The 18433-nt window shown below is 39.9% G+C and overlaps 2 protein-coding genes across 2 annotated transcripts; both read left to right on the top strand.

Annotated features, from left to right (window-relative positions):
- Positions 1 to 716: 716 nt before the first annotated feature.
- Positions 717 to 2345, top strand: LOC115748029 (protein MODIFYING WALL LIGNIN-1). Its single transcript, XM_030684395.2, has 3 exons — positions 717 to 1102; positions 1202 to 1410; positions 1811 to 2345. Exons 1-3 carry the CDS (start codon positions 989 to 991, stop codon positions 2043 to 2045), a joined length of 558 nt encoding a protein of 185 aa, XP_030540255.1. The 5' UTR covers positions 717 to 988; the 3' UTR covers positions 2046 to 2345.
- A 3829-nt stretch (positions 2346 to 6174) lies between these two features.
- Positions 6175 to 17561, top strand: LOC115747964 (AP-4 complex subunit epsilon). Its single transcript, XM_030684298.2, has 11 exons — positions 6175 to 7003; positions 7939 to 8124; positions 9160 to 9375; positions 9488 to 9598; positions 10024 to 10221; positions 10324 to 10455; positions 11281 to 11337; positions 11450 to 11566; positions 13595 to 13672; positions 14440 to 14583; positions 15887 to 17561. Exons 1-11 carry the CDS (start codon positions 6437 to 6439, stop codon positions 16979 to 16981), a joined length of 2901 nt encoding a protein of 966 aa, XP_030540158.2. The 5' UTR covers positions 6175 to 6436; the 3' UTR covers positions 16982 to 17561.
- Positions 17562 to 18433: the final 872 nt, after the last annotated feature.

Genomic DNA, 18433 nt, shown 5'->3' with positions numbered 1-18433 from the left:
AAAGAAAAGAGAAGAAAAGAAAAACCATCCATATCCATCCCTAAAAACCGTGTGAAGAGCAAGAGTCCATGTGGCGATCCCTTGGCTCGCCAACGCCAGCAGAAGCGCCACGCCGTGTCCGCCACATGCCTCTCTTCGGCCGAGAGAAATGCAGGAACGAGAGAGGACGGCGGCGGCGCACCGCCGGCGTCTGCGCACAAACATGAAGCAGCGATCGGATTGGACCGCATGCATCCGGACAGATCAGCTTCAGCTTCTGGTCCACCAAGTTTCCAAGATGAAGCAGGAGACCCGCTCGCCGGGATTTTATTCTCTCGATTCCCACGGAATAAAAACTCTTTCGCCAGTCCTTACCTAGCCCCCCACATTAAAAGCTTAAACCCCACCACTCCCCCACAAGTCACGTTACACAAGAGAGACTAGTTCCATGTTATCGGGAATAAATCATTCGGTCCGACCACCGGCTTCGGTAGATCCGCTTCTTGCAAAATCTTCGTCGGGGAAATTCCCGACGACCGGAAAGAGCGCCGCGAGTATCGGATCGCGTCGATCGACATGTTTGTCCATACGAGACGAATATCGGATTTATTCTTCTAGATAAAATAAAACGCATCCAAATTCTTTCAATCGCGTTATCCCACCTAATATTAGGTGACTTTGACCGGCTTCAACGGAAAGCACACGTCGGGCAAGAAGCCCTTTTTCAACATCGTCATTGATTTTTGATACCAAAACCTTTCCAAGCAAACAGCTGATAGCGAACTTTGCCCCTCCTTCAAAGCAATGCAAGGTTGCTGCTCCTTTGGAGAGAATCCTTTCAACCACTCACCAAAGCAACCAAAAATCATCCAACCGTCCCATCCCAAGCCCAAGGAGGACCACTTCCCGTTTCTTGAGTAATCTCCAAGCCTTCCTCTATTCCTAGTCTCTTCCTCTATCTCCAACTCCCCACCCAGAGAAGAAGAACCCAAGCAAAGAATCCCCCACGATGGGAAACCGGCGGCCCGGCCTCGCCGCGCTCTTGCTCTCATCGGTCGTCGTCGTTGTCTTCGCCGTCGCCGCGGCCCTCTCGTGCGTCGCTGCCGAGATCAAGAAAACCAAGGTAAAAACGTTACGGTGAAAAATTTGTCAGTTCAATAGAATCAATTGTGTTGGTAATATCATGTCATGTGATGTGAGAGGTTTCGGTCTGTTTCTCAAGGTGAGGCAACTCAAATGGGATGGCAAGCTATGCTACTTGCCCCGGAGCCATGCGTTCAAGTACGGGGTCGTGGCACTGGCTTGCCTCTCGGCAGCGCAGGTAGTCGGGTACGCCGCGATATGCTCCGGCTTTTGCTCGAGAGACGGGAAGAGCTTCGAGAGGCGCGGAGGGAAGAGGCTGACAAAGGCGGCTCTCTTTGTGGTTTCATGGTAGGTCACCTGTCTCTCCTTTGACGCAGACCTGTTGCATTATTATTGTAGGGGTTGGAACTGGATTTGAGTTGATGGTGGTTGAACCAAAAGAGCCACGAATCATTGGTCCACATTAAGTACGAGCATGTAAATTCAGCTGAGCTTTCTTGGCAGTACAGATTAGAATTCTGTGCTGTGAATTTAGTCAGCCAATCTCCCCTATAATCACGGTCAAAAGAGTCGCGGGCGAATTGGCTACGTGAAGACTATGATGTCGATGATTTTTATATTGGAACACAAGGTGTCGATGTTCGTACATTTTGCGCGCTATGTCGATGCGAAACTATTCAATGGCGGGGAGAGAATGGCATTAGATGATCGTGTCGTACGGGGTACTGAACTGATTTCACGGTATCAGGACGAGCTTTGGGGTGGCGGCAGCGGTGCTTGGAGCGGCGACCAGCATGAGCAGAGAGCAGCCCTACGGGAGAGGATGGCTGGACGGGGAATGCTACCTGGTCAGAGACGGAGCGTTCGTGGCCTCGGCAGTACTGGCCGTGATCGCATCAGGCACCACCCTCTGCCTTGCTGTGATGTCCATGAAGAAGGGCCGGACCGAGCAAGACCTTAAGCTGCACCCGCAAGCGGGCTGACAAAAAAAAAAAAAGTAGAATTGGTCGCGAAAGTACACACAAATCGACTCGTTTTTTTGTCCGGAGATCCGTCGCTAGTTCGCCCTTTCCCAAGGAGTGTTGCGCCGGTCGAGAGGACCCGATTTTGATTCGCGACAATTAGTAATAAGGGTGAGAATAGCATCTTTAAGATCTTGGTAATTCTTTGCCGGAAGCATGTAATGGCATGTTTGGTGGCGATGAAGCACTTCTCTATGAACCGGAGCAACTTACCTTGGTCAAGAGAGAGAGCATCTGTAATAATTACGATAGCTAAGGTAGTATTTGGTCTAGATCAAACATTGAGACTGTGTTTGATTCAGCTTTCTCTCTAGGAAAAAAAAATTGAGATGTTTGGTTCAACTTTTGATTCAGGAGCCCCGTTTAGCCAACTCTTATGTAATAACTCCTTATCGGCGCTCGATCATTTGAGAAGGGCTCGCCTCTCGAGATGGGCTTGTCGGTCGGGGCCCAATTCGATGAAAAATTGCGGGTTTGGGCAAGCAGCTCCTTTTTATGGGCTCAATCCACCTCATCAAGGCCCTGAATGGGCCCAGGTACTTAATGAATTTTTTAGGCCTAACCAAACAGAAGTTCATGTAGCCAGCCCAAACCCGACCCGATTCATCGTCCAACATAATGTGCCCTTGGAGGCAAGTTTTGCTTGAAAACGAAAAATTTACTCCCTGCGGTTGGTAAAAACGTCTCATAATGATATTTTCGCTTCATCCCATTCATATCGTTGCAAAAAATTGTAAGTTCTACCCAACACAATGGTAAATTGAGTTATAAACTTCATGCACGGGAAATTTATGAGTGAATATAATCCATTACGTGTTGCAATGACATATGCATTATCCTTCCTAACATTAGCTCAGCTTATAAGATGTCCGCGTGTCACGCGGATCTAAGAATGTATTTGTTATATTACTCTAAATGTTCTGATGATGTGAATTTTGGCAAGAGAAGTAATATGTAGAGGATTATAATGAAATACATGCAATGTCAATTAGTTTCTCTATTGGAGTTTATGCGGATTTTTTTAAAGTGGATCCAAACCTCATAATGTAAATTTATTTTCAAATTGAAAGAAAACAAGAGATGCAAAATTTAATTATTTGTTAAATGAAAATATAAACAAATGTAATATTTCGAACCCGCAAGATAATGTGAATCCATAAAAAAAAGTTTGAAATAGGAGGTGAGAATGTAGATTCCTCTCTATTGAGAGCTTTCCTTTATTTATCGAAATCTCCGACTTTATGCCATTAATTCGGAGTGGAAAAGACGAGTAAGGTAAATGTGTATAATTTTCATGTATCCCTTTCATTTGTTCATCTCTATTCTTTTTTTCTTTTTCTTTTTTTGTTTTATTCTATCATATCATATTCTATTTTAGAAGTCACACCGTGGGCTCTAAATGATGTCTGCAAGTTGCGAAATCCTGCTCTTCCACTCACGCGTTCTCACCCCCAACCCCTAAGAATGTAGGGAGTCGAATTCCCCACCTTCTCCTTCACAACTTGAAAAGGATGGCTAGTAGAGCAACCCCCATTGGTTATTTGCTCATCTCAATTTATGGAGTGTCGGAGGTGATTTCTCTTTTTCAGTTTCCTTTTTCATTAAAATTCTTGCTAATCTCGAGTGTAACCAATTTATCGTTATCCTTTTGGAAAAAATTGATGGATATCTAGTTATTCATGCCAATGTATCAAAAGAAAGAGGGTTGTTGGATATATCATGGAAATATGCAATACTTGATTTATAATATAACAAGTTCAAACTTAAAACTCTAGCAAACGCCCGAACATCTTGCTAGGTTATAAAGAAATATGTAATGTCCTTTCACCGAGAATTCATGTCTAGAATTCTCTTGGATTGCGTTTGGCAATTCGAATTTGGGTCCGAATAAGATTTCTAGAAGAATGATATTTACATTCCTTCATTTTTCTCGTGAAAATTTTATAGCCATTGGTTGTTAATATGTCTTGCATTTACTGGTGCTAGTTAATTGCTTTTTTGAACTATGCACAATTTTATTTAGTTGTATCATAAGAATATATTTACGCAATTTTTCTTATGTTACTATACTTGGCGTAGACATTCATGTCATACTTGCACAATATTGGTGGCCCCATGCTTTTACATGTTTATGAAAAAAAAAAATCGACAATAAATTAGAGTATGGGATATTGTTTAGCAATTACAATAATATATGTTAACATGATATACCTTAAATTGCGTTGTAGACGATACTCTGAATTGGTTGCTGCTGCAAAATAATAATTGGAAAAGTATAAGAAAAGTCTTAATCCTATTACAATCGTATCAATTTAGTCCTAAACTTTTTTTTGTGCCAATTCAATCCGTCCGGCCAACTTAAGCTGGAATTCGTTGACGAGGACGTCGGCCGACCCCGACGAAGTTGGAACTAGGCGAGGTCCGGCCTCACCTTGTGACGGTGGTGAAGCTCGGCCTAGGGGAGGTCATCATCCACAGGCCAATTGCTAATCCGGCGATCGGTCGAAGGAAGAAGACGGAAAGGAAAAAAAAGAATAATTTTTTTTAAGAAATATTAAAATATTATTTATAATTGTCCACGTCGATGTCGTGTCCACATCAATGTTGGCCGGTATTCACGCTTGCGTTGATCGGCCAAAGTTGACATGAAGTATTGAATTGGTGTAAATGCAAAATGTTTGGAGTTGAATTGACACATAAAATGGCTTAGGATTGAATTGGCACAATTGCAATAGGTTTAAGACTTTTTTTTTGGTAATTTCGTCAATGGTAATATCAGTCAAACAATAAAAACTACAGAACTACCAAAAGAAAAAATCACCAGAACGCCAATAGATGATGAAAAAATTGTTGATGTTGACAAACTTTATTGGTATGTCTGTTGTCATTGTCTTGATCTTTACAAAGGAAATTGCGTGAAGCTTTATTAAACATTACCCAATGTAGCTAGGTTGATTAGATGCTGATAATATACTGTTTATTTATCTCGTCCTTTTCTTTTATAACTTTTTGAAATCATAGGCACCTTTTCTAAAATTCGTTGTTGCTAATATTCACTTTATCGCGAGAGTTTCTTTATAAGTAATTAAAATCCAAATAACACTGAAGCTCCTTCAAAGGTTAATTCATAAACTTACTGTAATTCTTAATTTGGTTTATATGCATTTTTAATATGCAGATATAAAAAAATTATATCATTCTAAATTTGATTTGGTAAAGAAATAAAAAATTTCTTGTAAATTTCTAAAGGATTCGTTACAATCCAATCTAGCAACATAATTGTTAGTAAAAATTTAGATTCTACTAAGGTTTAGTAGAACTAGAGTCAATTATAATTATGTATTTAATTGTATGAATCATCGCTATTATGCATTTAATTATAAGAAAAATGACACAAGTGTCATAATTTTCGTACGATGCTTGCTTGAGTACCGTGATATTTTTTTGATTAATTGAAATATCATAAGTTTTTTTTTTTATTACTTGAGTGCCTTGTAACTTTTTAATCGATCAGAGTGTCATCACTTTTTAAAAACGTTTGCCATAAGTGCCGTGCCATGTCAGATTTTCGGCACTAGGATGAACATTTTTAAAGGATCACAGCACTCGAGTGATCTTTTGAAAGTTATGACATTCATGTGAATATATGTAAAAAGTTATGACACTTAAGTGAGGGTTGTGCGAAAGTTATAGCACTTATGAAACTATTTTTTTAAAATGTTTTTCATCCATATATGGTTAGACTTTTTCGAAGATAGTTAAATTGCAAAACGATAAAGTTATCTCTAATTATGCATACGAGTTAGAGATGCAAAATTACAAATTTGTTAGAAGGATTTATTACAAGTTACGCACAATTTTTTTTTTTTGGTCGAAGTTATGTACAATTTTTTAAAAGGATTTATTACAGATTTTGCTAAAAGGACATAAAAAAAACAGAGACTTTTCTCTCAAAAAGAGAAAATGTGCCCTTCTCTTTTCACTGCACTGCCGTAAGAAATTACCCCGCTTCTCCCACACCCGTTCAGTCTCCCGGAGCCCCGATTGCCAGGCCTTCACTTAACCCGAGCCTCCCTCTGCACTTTGTCTTCTTCTTCTTCTTCTTCTCTTCAACTGAGCAACAATTCTCTCTCTCTCTCTCCGAGCACGTCGTCCTGAAATTCCGATCAATATCGACGCCTCCAGCTTCATAGATCTACGAGCTAGCATTCGCCTTCCTCGCCCAATGCTCCGTCGTTCCAATTGCCGCACCGATTGCTGTTAAAACCCTCGCAGGAGATCCCCCAGGAGCCTCTCGATTGCCCAATTCCGCAAAGCTGGAGCAGCTGAAGACGATCGGCCGGGAGCTCGCGATGGGCTCTCAGGGCGGGTTCGGCCAGTCGAAGGAGTTCCTCGACCTCGTCAAGTCCATCGGCGAGGCCCGATCCAAGTCCGAGGAGGACCGCATCATCCTCAGCGAGATCGAAACCCTAAAGCGCCGGATCGTCGAGCCCGACATCCCCAAGCGCAAGATGAAGGAGTACATCATCCGGCTCGTCTACGTCGAGATGCTCGGCCACGACGCCTCCTTCGGTTACATCCACGCCGTCAAGATGACGCACGACGACAGTTTGCTGCTCAAGAGGACCGGTTACTTGGCTGTCACGCTGTTCCTGAACGAGGATCATGATCTCATCATCCTCATTGTCAACACGATACAGAAGGATCTCAAGTCGGATAACTACCTGGTGGTCTGCGCGGCGTTGAACGCGGTATGCAGGTTGATCAATGAGGAGACGATACCGGCGGTGTTGCCGCAGGTGGTGGAGCTCCTGGGGCATGCGAAGGAGGCCGTGAGGAAGAAGGCGATCATGGCGCTGCACCGGTTTTATCAGAAGTCTCCGGCTTCGGTACTGCACCTGATATCAAATTTCCGTAAGGTATTTGAAGCTTGATATTTGGTTGGGCCGTGTTCGAGCTTGGATTAGTGCATGAATGCAAATGCTGAAATTTTGTATTTTCTGAGAGATGGGTGAGTTCAGGCTATCTGCATTGTCCTAGATGGTTAGGTGGATCACTTGTTACTGTCAATTCATGTTCTTTTTCATCTGGGGAAACACTGATAGCCCTTCTAGAGCAGCATTCTAAAGTTGTTGCAGTTAGGTCTGTGATTTTTCAGCCATTCCTTCCGCTTGATGTGAAATTAACAAAGCTGTTGCAGTTATTAGTGTGATATTGTCACTATTGGTCAATTGAAAGCCATCAAATGTGGAAGCATGTTTTTCCCCTTCGGTTGCAAAATAACATATTATAATTGTGATAACTGTCTTCATTTGACATCCTGTTAACTGTCCCATGTGTATTGGCAATTTCTCTTTGGTATGAACTTTTGGAACCTCTAATCTGAAAATGTTAAAATGAAATTACTTGTGCATGAGGAATACTCACAGAGAGTGCTCCTTCCTTTCCTTATTGTATGTCATCAAAAGAGTCAAACCTACCGTCCTGTGCTGAAAAGAATAGTTTTCCTCGTGCCCCCCTTGCTGATTCTTTTGGTGGGCCTAGAGGGTAAATGTTGAGTCAATTAACTACACCAAAGGAAATGGGGCTGATGCACCTCCGCCTGTTCAATGTACCTTATGCAGCTGGAGGCCTGAACAAAAGCAATTTGTGTTATGCAGAACCATGTTGTCGCTCATCATGCATTTTCCGTTTATGTGCTGGTTCAGCAGCATCTATGGAGATTTAGAAGTCTCTCATCTGGTTTTTATATGATGATCCTAAACTTTAGTACTTTTCTAGGGAGAGTAATAATATTTTTCCTTTCATCTGATGGAATGTCTTTTCTTTTGCTAATCTGGTTATCTTTTTGCAGACGCTTTGTGATAAGGATCCTGGTGTCATGGGTGCAACCCTATGCCCTCTCTTTGATATCGTAACAATCGATGTTAATTCTTATAAAGATTTGGTTATCAGTTTTATCAGCATTCTTAAACAAGTAGCCGAGAGAAGATTGCCAAAGAGCTATGACTACCATCAAATGCCTGCCCCATTCATTCAGGTTTGTTCTAACACATTGCTCTTAATTTATCTAGTCAAGTTTAAATCTAGATATAATGATTAGTATCTTTCTGGAAAATCAGAGTTTTTTTTTACTTGTGCAAGTATGTTCTGGGTGATGTAGAAGTGTGGATTTTCGATTATATGATCGAAATTTATTTGCTTTAATGTTGCTTTTGAAGGTTATAGATTGATTGCTGGTAATGGAAACTTAACGGTTAAAATTTTGAACGTCGAGTCTCTGATAAGTAAAGAAAATTGCGTGGTCATTTGTATATATTGCAAGTCAATGAAGTAGGGGCCTAACACAGGGAAGGATAGTAATGTGTTTTACTGGCATAAAGATTTGAGTCTCCCTAAAAGCTCTTGCTTGCCGAGTTTATATCTATTTCTATATATTTTGCCAATTGTAATGAGTGTAGCAAAAGAAAAAGGAGTCTCTTTCTCATGCTCAGAGCAAGTACAAGATCCAATTTCTGCTGCATTTAAATAGACATCTGAATATACAAATTTGCCGGATAGGGAGTACAATAAGGAACATGAGGTTAGCCGATCTTCCTAGTGACCAATCATTGTCTCCTGACAGAAAATTATTTGTCAAATTCCCGTAGAAATTGTAAATTTGTTGTAGCAATACCATATTGTTTACTCAGTCCAACGGAGCTACCTTAGAGTCCAGAGGTGAACGCTAAAGGGCTAAAATTATCAACACTCCAGGTCATTCTTCCATTGCTTTTCCTGAGATTGCTCCTTCCTGCCCAATCGTATGTCATTGACATAGGAAATTTAGCCTTGTTAACCATTTTCCCGGTGCTTCTTAATTTTAGACTTAGCCTAGCAAGTGTGTTGTATTGGGTTTGTTGGCTGCAGCTCTAAGAGTATGATATGTCTTAAATGGTATTTTTCAATTCTTAAAAGCTTGCAATTACTGACTGGTGCATGGGTTGAAACGTAAAGTTTTTGTTCAAGTTGCTAATGCCATCTGCTTGTCAGCTTTCTTCAGATTCAACTCACTGCAAGTGCAATGCTTTTGCAGATCAAGTTGTTAAAAATACTAGCTTTGCTGGGAAGTGGTGACAAACAGGCCAGTGAGCAGATGTATACTGTTTTGGGTGACATCTTCAGGAAATGTGACACGTTAAGTAATATAGGGAATGCTGTTTTGTATGAATGCATATGTTGTGTCTCTTGTATATATCCAAATACTAAATTATTAGAAGCTGCTGCTGAAGCAATTTCCAAGTTCCTGAAGGTATGTTTTTTGCCTAATTTTGGTGGTTTTCCTTTATCAGTTGAATGATAAACTCATTGTTTTAGCATTTCATTTTTAGTGAACTTCACATGAATCACTATTTTGTGGACAGAGTGAGAGTCATAATCTCAAATATATGGGTATTGACGCCCTTGGTAGATTAATAAAGATAAGTCCAGATATTGCTGAACAACACCAATTGGCTGTTATCGATTGCTTAGAGGTGAGTTATTCTTTCTAAATTTCTTTGCGATGCAAGTTTGAATTGCTTTTCACTTAGAAATAGCTGTTTAAAGAGCTTGTTCAGACGTGGTTACTCTATAATTTCCTTTTGCCACTTCCCTTTTTTTTTGTCCCATTTTCTTTGCACATTAACAGCTCTTGTAGTTTGCTGTGTGGTTAGTAGTTTACATGAACTGATAGGTCTAGGCAATTAGTAACTAGTAACTAAAAAGCATACGTGATTAGGAATGTAGTACTTGTTTACATTGCCTGAGTTGTGGGGCATGGGATCATCACTTTGATTTTTGTGTTCACTGGTCTTTGAGTACAGTTTTTATGTGAAGTTTTGTGGCAAAGCAATTCTGTGATTGCATAGTTTATTGATCTGCTTGACATTTTTTAACTGATAAATGACATCTATACCAGGACCCAGATGATACTCTAAAGCGAAAAACCTTTGAACTGCTCTACAAAATGACAAAGTCCTCTAATGTTGAAGTGATTGTTGATCGCATGATTGATTACATGATAAGCATCAACGATAATCACTACAAAACTGAAATAGCATCTCGATGCGTTGAACTTGCGGAGCAATTTGCACCTAGCAACCATTGGTTTATTCAGGTATTGTGCCAATCTCTCCCATTTTCTGATTCGCCTGAAGAGCGTCAAAGTTGTGCAACTCTTTCATTTTACCTAATCATTTTTGGTACTTTAATTATGCAGACCATGAATAAAGTTTTTGAGCATGCTGGAGATTTGGTGAACATAAAAGTTGCACATAACTTGATGAGGTTGATTGCCGAGGGTTTCGGAGAGGATGATGATACCGCAGACAGTCAGTTAAGATCATCTGCTGTATGTTCCTAAGCTCTCTTGTCAATGCCTATAATAGATCTAGTTCCAATTTATTTACAAAATGCAAATGCTAGATTGTTTACTACAGTAGTGTCCAAACTTTTGCTCATAGTAGCCCTTTTGTGCTTTTTGTTTGGATTGCCATTTCTTGGTGTTGTCCATGTAGTTGTACTTTTCAGTTCCAAATGACTTGAGACATTTCCTTGAATCTTGGATTATGAATTGCGAAATGGCCCAAAAAATGAATGGAAGATAGTTACTTTGTTTCTTTGATGGAGTAGAGTTTGGAAGGGAATGCTATAAATTCATTCCATTGTTTTTATGTTTTGTTAATTTTTTTTAGTCTGTTTTTGCGATTTGCATTGATGGTGACCATGGATCACTCTGATGCCAGATTAAGTCAGCTGGCAATATCACCAAACTACAGTTTTATAGTAGCTGCCAAAGTGTTGTCCTTGCTGTGAAAGATTTGCTTTCTTCTTTTCTTTTTCTGTAATGTGAACTGTGAGCACAAGAAGAAGAAGAAAAAGTTTTCTTCATTGCTGTATCAAATGCAACAGTCGTAATTGGCCCATTAATGCTTTACATCGTTCGGATGATTGCTTTACCAAGTATAAAACCAGTCTTAAACTTATTCTATCTAAAACTGGTTGGGTTAGTGGTCCAGGATACCAAACATATAGCTGGTGCATGTGATATAATAGGTTATTGGCTAGAGATCCATCTGTGCATGTGCATTCACAAACACTTTTAGCCTTTTAGTGATTTCCATTCTATTTCATGTGTGTTATATTTTAAATTTGATTCTAAATTGTTTTGGTGTAGGTGGAATCATATCTATGCATCATTGGTGAGCCAAAACTTCCATCTGTTTTCCTGCAAGTAAGCTTTTCACATAGTTCATATCATTTCTCCATCATCCTAATTTGGAGCATGTATATATTAACGGCTTTGAGAAAAATGGCTGTACCTATTAATCTTTGGCAATTTGTAGGTGATCTGCTGGGTCTTAGGGGAATACGGAACCGCTGATGGAAAGTATTCTGCATCCTACATAACGGGAAAATTATGTGATGTTGCTGAGGCATATTCAAATGATGAAACTGTTAAGGTATCTCATTGTTTCTTAGAGTGCCTTGTTTGGAGTATCTTTTTCAATGAGAACACATTAGTTTAGTCACATTCGCCACTTTTTAAAAGTATTACATGCTTAATTGGTTAAATTAAAACCCCTAAGTTGCAATTGGTATGGGCTTGATAGAGTCTGCGCTAAGTGTATGCTTAGTAAATCCGTTAGCTTTCCCTTGGTGGGTCGCCTGCGGAAAGGTCGCGATAGCTTGACGACTCCACTGGGGACTTGAATAAAAACTCTTAGTGGACTTGGGCCTAAACTTTCCCTATTCAAAGAAATTTTTGTGTAGCAGTGAGGAAACATGGTCCTGCCTATGGGAGTTATAAGGGGTGGAGTGTTTGTTAACTCTTATCTTATAGGGAGATGTTGAGGATGCATGTTTTTAATTTAACATTGAATTGGTGTTTGCCTTAGAAACTGCTGTGCATATTTTTAATGCTTTAGCACTACACTCTTGCACGCACATCCCGCGGTCGGACCTGAGTCGCTATTTAGGAATATCTAGGATGGTGCTGAGAGGGATACAATCTTATCTGCAAGACTGCGAGAATAAAGGTTGCCCTTCTCTACCCCGAAACTGGATTACTGTCTGTGCTTGCCAAACTGGACTGCTATCTGTGCTTTTACTTAAAAGCTGTGGCTGCAATCAAATAAACTTAATATGATGCTTGAAAAACATGAGGCTACTTGAGTTGGTGATGGCTAATTGTTGCAAATATGCTGAAATGAGTTGAGAGATTTATTGGTTGGACAGAGTCAGTGAGATGCTTTCAAGGCAATAAAATACTTTGGAAGCTTTTCTTCTTAGTTTCATGTGCTGTCTTTGTCATCCTGTAAGTTGCCTTTCAATGTTCCAAAATGAAAATCCAGGCCTGGATAAATTGTAACACTTGCACAAGTTCCTTCTATCTATATGTACAAGTGCATAGACAAATAATTTATTTTTTCATTGTGCTGATCCCAATATTCTTGAATCTTTAGACATCTCTTTGCTTAATCAAGTGGACACTAGCCTGAAAAGCATATTTTCGCAGGTGTCTTATTGATTCTAGCTATGTCCTTGCTTGATCTAAATGACAATGCTTATTACATTTTACACATGTATAAAAGCCCGTAAGTGCTATCTTTTGGGATTTTTCCCGTTGTTCCTCCTAACTTGACTAAAACCTTTGCAAAACCCTCGTGTAATTATAAGCCCTGACATATATTAGTTATGAACGATCAGTTATTTTCTCTCTTTTTTATGTTGGGTACATAGAGAATTTAGGAGAGAAGGGGAAAACGACCAACCTCGAATGACCACCCATAGAGAAATTGAGTCGAGAGGTTTACAACAGCATCTGGGTTTGTTTCTTCACTTGAAGAGCTGAAAAACATTGTGTACTTTGACTAAGTGTGGGTTCAGTCAGGACTGGCATTGCCTCATGAAGGCATGTGCACAGGGCGCTCATTCTTGGGTTGAGGCCAGGAGTTAGAAGGGACAAGATTAAGTCTTTCATGTGTTGACTTATGGCCATCTTATGGCTTACCCAACCTTATTGTCTTGACATAAAAGATTTGATAGGCTTATCTGATTCTGATATTTCCATTTCCATTATGCAATTTTTCCTTATCTGCTGAAGTTCTACCCTTGAAAATTGATCATCTCTTAGTTTAAAGGGCAGGTAGCTTATGGTGTTCATTTGATGAGTTCCTCTACAATTAGTCTTTCATGTGTTTACTTATGGCCGTCTTATGGAACTACCCAACCTTAATGTCTTGACTTACAAGATTTGATAGGCTTATCTGATTCTGTTACTTCCATTTCCATTATGCAACTTTTGTGTATCTGCTGAAGTTCTACTCTTGAAAATTGATCATCTCTCAGTTTAAAAGGCAGGTAGCTAATTGTGTTCATTTGATGAGTTTCTCTACAATATCAGTATCAGAAAAAAAGGAAAATATGTATACATGTATTTATTCTCTCACTAAGGTTCAAGGTTGATGTTTTTCCATGGCTTTTTGAAGGCTTACGCAATTACAGCGCTCATGAAACTATATGCATATGAAATTGCTGCTGGAAGAGAAGTGGATATCCTACCTGAGGTATAGTTTCTAGATGCTTTCCCTTCTCTCTTCTGATTAACTTTCTCTGGTTGGCTGATATCATATTTGCCTGATTTTTATTCTGTACAGTTAATTACAACCTGAAGTGGAATTTATTTCCTGGAAATTGAAATGTAAGAAAAGCTTTGATAATGAATGTATTGAGTGTTCCTTTGAAGGTAGAAGGCTGTTTGAATTTTTTTCTGCTTGTAAAAGAAATTGATTTGAACTCCAGTGGTTGATTGGGATATATTTTTGCTATTATTCATTAACAATACTGTGTGGCCTAGTTTATTTTTATACTTTTATGTACTTTGATATCGATACTCTTTGTTCCATTGGGTATGAATTGGAGCAGATAAATGATTTAATTATGTTGATGCCATATGATGTTGCTGAACATGCATTGAGAGTTTAAATTGTTTGCATACATTTCTACTTTCAAATTTGGGTTGGTCTGATGGCTTCATTTCTGCGCTTCAGTTAAGGGGCATTAGGGAATGGCTCATAATTGTATAGTTGTAACAGAGTGGTGATGGTTTGAGTTGTGCATCCGTGAGTGGACAGTGTATGAAAGTTTTGGTTCTGTGCCTAAATTTGATGCTTTTAATTTGAGCTAGTAATAGTAGACATTATTTCTTTTGCTTGCATGTGAGTAATAAACCTCTCTGGGGGTTCTCTTGTGATGGTATTGATCAGGGTGAAGTTACTGAGTCATTCTGGGTTTGCAGTGTCATAAACGCGTTAATTCTCTCTGCTTGGTGCAGTGCCAATCCTTAATTGAAGAATTGTCGGCCTCCCACTCAACAGATTTACAGCAACGTGCATATGAACTTCAAACACTCATTGGCTTAGATGCTCGCGCAGTTGTGTGTGTCATGCCATCAGATGCCAGCTGTGAAGACATTGAGGTGATCCTTGATTGGGGAACTTAAGCATGTCTAATTTCATTATGGTCTTGCTATGCATGCTTGTTTGTGCGAGTCATGCTCATACAATGATTGATTCTTCCTCTCTCTATGGGTCTTCCTTTATTTTCCTTGCATTAGAAAAGATGCCCCGCACTGTGTAAGCATCAGTTTTACCTTAAGCTACGGAACTACCATTTGGCATAAGATAGATTATGTTTTTTTTTTTTGGGGTAAGGAAAGATAGATTATGTTAGTTCTCTGGTGATGCTAGAATTCTTGTTTTGCTATCTTTGAATTACTTATTGAACTGCTTATTTTCTACAAGGTGTTGTTTATTCAAGCTATGGTCCATCCATTTAGAAACTATAGTATACACATTAAACTTGTATCAAACTAATTTGCTTGTACTTGATTTTGGCCAAATTTTCTAGGGCCTCCTATTTGCACGTGGAGACTTGAAGAGTGCTCAACTTAGTTTTGCGGTATTTAGGTGCAAATTTGATGTATTTGTAGGCAGAGCAATCATAGTATATGTATTTGTTTACTCAACTTGCAGGAGTTGTCTGCTAGTTTTTTTGGCTTCAATGGTTGCTAATCAATACAAAAATTCTTATTTTTCATCTTCGAGGGGCACTTGATAGTGTCAAATGAAATTCTAGACGAGTCTCCTCTGCTCGTCATCCATTTAATTGTGCTTTTGTTTATCATCTTTCTTCCCTGCTGGAACCTCCCATTGCTTTATGACCGCAAACCAGCTTGTGGTGTCTCTACATCCTGTAATTAATTATACATGCTCCCGTAGCAATATTATATTTCGGTTCAGGCATTGGTCCATATTATCTCGCTAAAGGTGGAGTATGTATACGTACGTATATAGGTTTATCCTTTCCCTTTCTTGAGTTTCGATGATAAGATTCCTTTACCAACACAATGTGGTCAACTTCATTTGTTAGAACAGCTCCTATCGAGTTTCATGACTGATCAATGGGAATACTCCATTTGTATTATTTACACTTCGTGAATTTTTGTGAATGTTTTATCACATCTAATGCAATATTCCCCCCTTTTGACAACTGTTTTCCCATTTGCCATTATTCATCTGCATATTAGCAACACACTAATATCCATTTATAGTAGTTATACAAGCACTGTCAAGTTTTGTCTTGTTTTTTTTGGTACTTTTTTGTGTTTTACTTTGCATTGCTGTAGTTTGCAGGACGAGTTTGTCTAATTGGGTCATATTCCTGGCACTATAGCATCAATCTACTTGTCTTATGAGATATTTGCGGGGCTATTTTTGCAGATTGATAAAAGTCTCTCCTTCCTCAACCATTATGTCCAAGAATCCCTCGAGAAAGGTGCTCAGCCTTATATTCCCGAAAGCGCACGCACAGGGATGCTTAACATCAGCAGCTTTAGAAATGAAGACCATCATGAAGTGCCCATGCATGGTCTTAGATTTGAAGCTTACGAGCTTCCCCAGCCTGTGGTTCCTTCAAAATCTCCAGTTTCTTACACACCCTCGACGGAGCTTGTTCCAGTTCCTGAGCCATCTTATTCCAGGGAAATCCACACTTCCACAGCAGTACCATCAATATCAAATTCAGGATCTACAGAACTCAAGTTACGGCTTGATGGTGTTCAGAAAAAGTGGGGCAGGCCAAGTTATTCCTCTGGTTCAACATCCACATTGGAATCCTCATCACAGAAAACCGTGAATGGAAGTGCACAGACCGAAAGTGTAAGTACGTCCACATCAAGAGCCCAGGCCACCTCTTCTTTTGACTTAAAGAAGCCTCAGGTTGAAATTTCGGAAGAGAAACAGAGGCTTGCAGCTTCACTTTTTGGTGGTCCATCGAAAACTGATAAGAGACTGACTTCCAGTAGTCATAAGGTTGTGAAATCTAGCAGCCACACCACAGAAAAGCCCCACATTGCCAAAGCCGCAGACACTGCATTAGAGAAACCTACAACTGTCCAACCGCCTCCGGATTTGCTTGATTTGGGCGAAACCACTGTTACAAGTAGTGCTCCATCAATAGACCCATTCAAACAGTTGGAAGGACTTCTTGACCAAGGAGAAAATGTCTCAGCACCAAATCATGGAGCAGTCAATGCCAGCAAAGCACCTGATATAATGTCGCTTTATGTGGAGATTGCTGCAAGTGGGCAAAGTGGAGGTGCTGTGAATTCTGTTCCAACTAATGGGGATGATATGTTGAGTGGCTTATCGGGACAGAGCATCAGAACTGCTTCTCCAGGAGGAGCTGCTGGATCGTCTCCATTGAGCAAGGGCCCTAACCTTAAGGATGCATTGGAAAAGGACGCTCTTGTGAGGCAGATGGGTGTGACACCTACTAGTCAAAACCCTAACTTGTTCAAGGATTTGCTCGGCTGAAACGACTCTTGCGAAAAAGATTTCCTGCTCAGGTTTTTCTGGTGATAATTGCATCTTGCTGGGCTATGCACACGGTATCTATTTTTTTAGCAGCCAGCAGAGGTACATCGCCGATACACGCGTATGAGCAAAATTTCAGAAGCAAACCGAGGTGTGCAAACGTTCGGAGATTATTCAACCTCGGAAACCCTGTGTTGAAATCCGGTTCACAGTCTGTATTCTTTTGTGGGACATTGTAGAATTTTGTAGGGTAAGTTGGATTTGGTCATGTACATTGAGTGTTACCTCTGGCAGGACTGGTCGGAGAATTTCTCTTTGAATGCTTACATTCAGAGCCATCGAGAGTTAGCTCCGCACATTGTCTTGGTTGTTCCTCCCTTGAGTCATGTGGCCGATAAAATAATTACCTGTACGACAGATACAAATTTCCTTCCCTTGTATATGCGGACATGTACACATTCGCAGAGCGAGTTGCGGTTATTTCAAGTGCAACAAGGGATTCGCTTGGCCAAGTTTGAGGTTGTTCGACCTATTTTCTCCCTTGTAAGATAATAGTCAGGGGTGATTGTTATTTGTTTTCCTTCTGCTGAGCTCTTAACATGCTCAAGTTCAGGCATAGGGGAAATGAGAACATTGAAAGGCGGATGCACACTCACATAGATCATACGTACACGTCACAAAGATGAATGCTTTCCGTTCACTACCAATGGCTGGTTGAGCATTCAAGTGCTTGATTCAGCCGATGCAGATCCGCCGTCCGAATCGCATTTTTGCCAGAACAGGAGTAACTTTAGAGGCCATGTACGAGCAAACTCATCTGGCTCACGTGATCGGTGTGGCTTTGCATCGATCTGTATAGATTGACGAAATTGAATAGTTGGGTTTCCTAACCTGTCCCAGAGAAGAACGGAACGAGAATGTTACCTATTGGATAGGTGGGAGGCTCCTTTTGTGATCACCTTCAAACGAAAAGGGTGGAGGTGACACTTTCAGTTTGATTTTGAACTCGATTTGCCTAGTTCATATATAATGAAACTAACCGAGCAAACTAATGAAAGATTCCTATGTATGGAAAAAGGTTAATTTAATTGCAATCAATTTGAACTAGTAAGGAGTGAAAGCTTATTAAATGTGGTACTTCATTTATCTGACTAACAATATTTAACCAACTAATTCAGATGAACAACGCCACCACTTTTTTTTCATAATACAAATTATATGTTAGGAAAAAGTCCTAAAGAATCGGTAAGACTAGCTCATAGGTTTGAAAGACAGAAGTGGAGTGAATATAGGGGTTGACAAATTATGGTTTTCTTCCTTTTTGTCGAAGAATTTCGTGTTGCATGGAGGCATCTTCGGTTTCATTAGCTGAAACTTAATTTAAATTTGTAAACTAATAAATAATTTATATTTGGGAAAACGACACGAATTGTTGATAAACTTTAACCCCAC

The sequence above is a fragment of the Rhodamnia argentea genome, chromosome 3 (assembly GCF_020921035.1).
Source record: "Rhodamnia argentea isolate NSW1041297 chromosome 3, ASM2092103v1, whole genome shotgun sequence".
Classification (NCBI taxonomy): domain Eukaryota; kingdom Viridiplantae; phylum Streptophyta; class Magnoliopsida; order Myrtales; family Myrtaceae; genus Rhodamnia; species Rhodamnia argentea.
This window is presented reverse-complemented; position numbering and strand designations above follow the sequence as displayed.

Coding starts and splice junctions, on each gene's coding strand:
- LOC115747964 (XM_030684298.2), top strand. CDS start 6,437: ATGGGCTCTCAGGGCGGGTTCGGCCAGTCGAAGGAGTTCCTCGACCTC. Junction 8,125..9,159: donor TGCCTGCCCCATTCATTCAG/GTTTGTTCTAAC, acceptor ATGCTTTTGCAG/ATCAAGTTGTTAAAAATACT. Junction 10,456..11,280: donor GTCAGTTAAGATCATCTGCT/GTATGTTCCTAA, acceptor GTTTTGGTGTAG/GTGGAATCATATCTATGCAT.
- LOC115748029 (XM_030684395.2), top strand. CDS start 989: ATGGGAAACCGGCGGCCCGGCCTCGCCGCGCTCTTGCTCTCATCGGTC. Junction 1,103..1,201: donor CCGAGATCAAGAAAACCAAG/GTAAAAACGTTA, acceptor CTGTTTCTCAAG/GTGAGGCAACTCAAATGGGA. Junction 1,411..1,810: donor GCTCTCTTTGTGGTTTCATG/GTAGGTCACCTG, acceptor TCACGGTATCAG/GACGAGCTTTGGGGTGGCGG.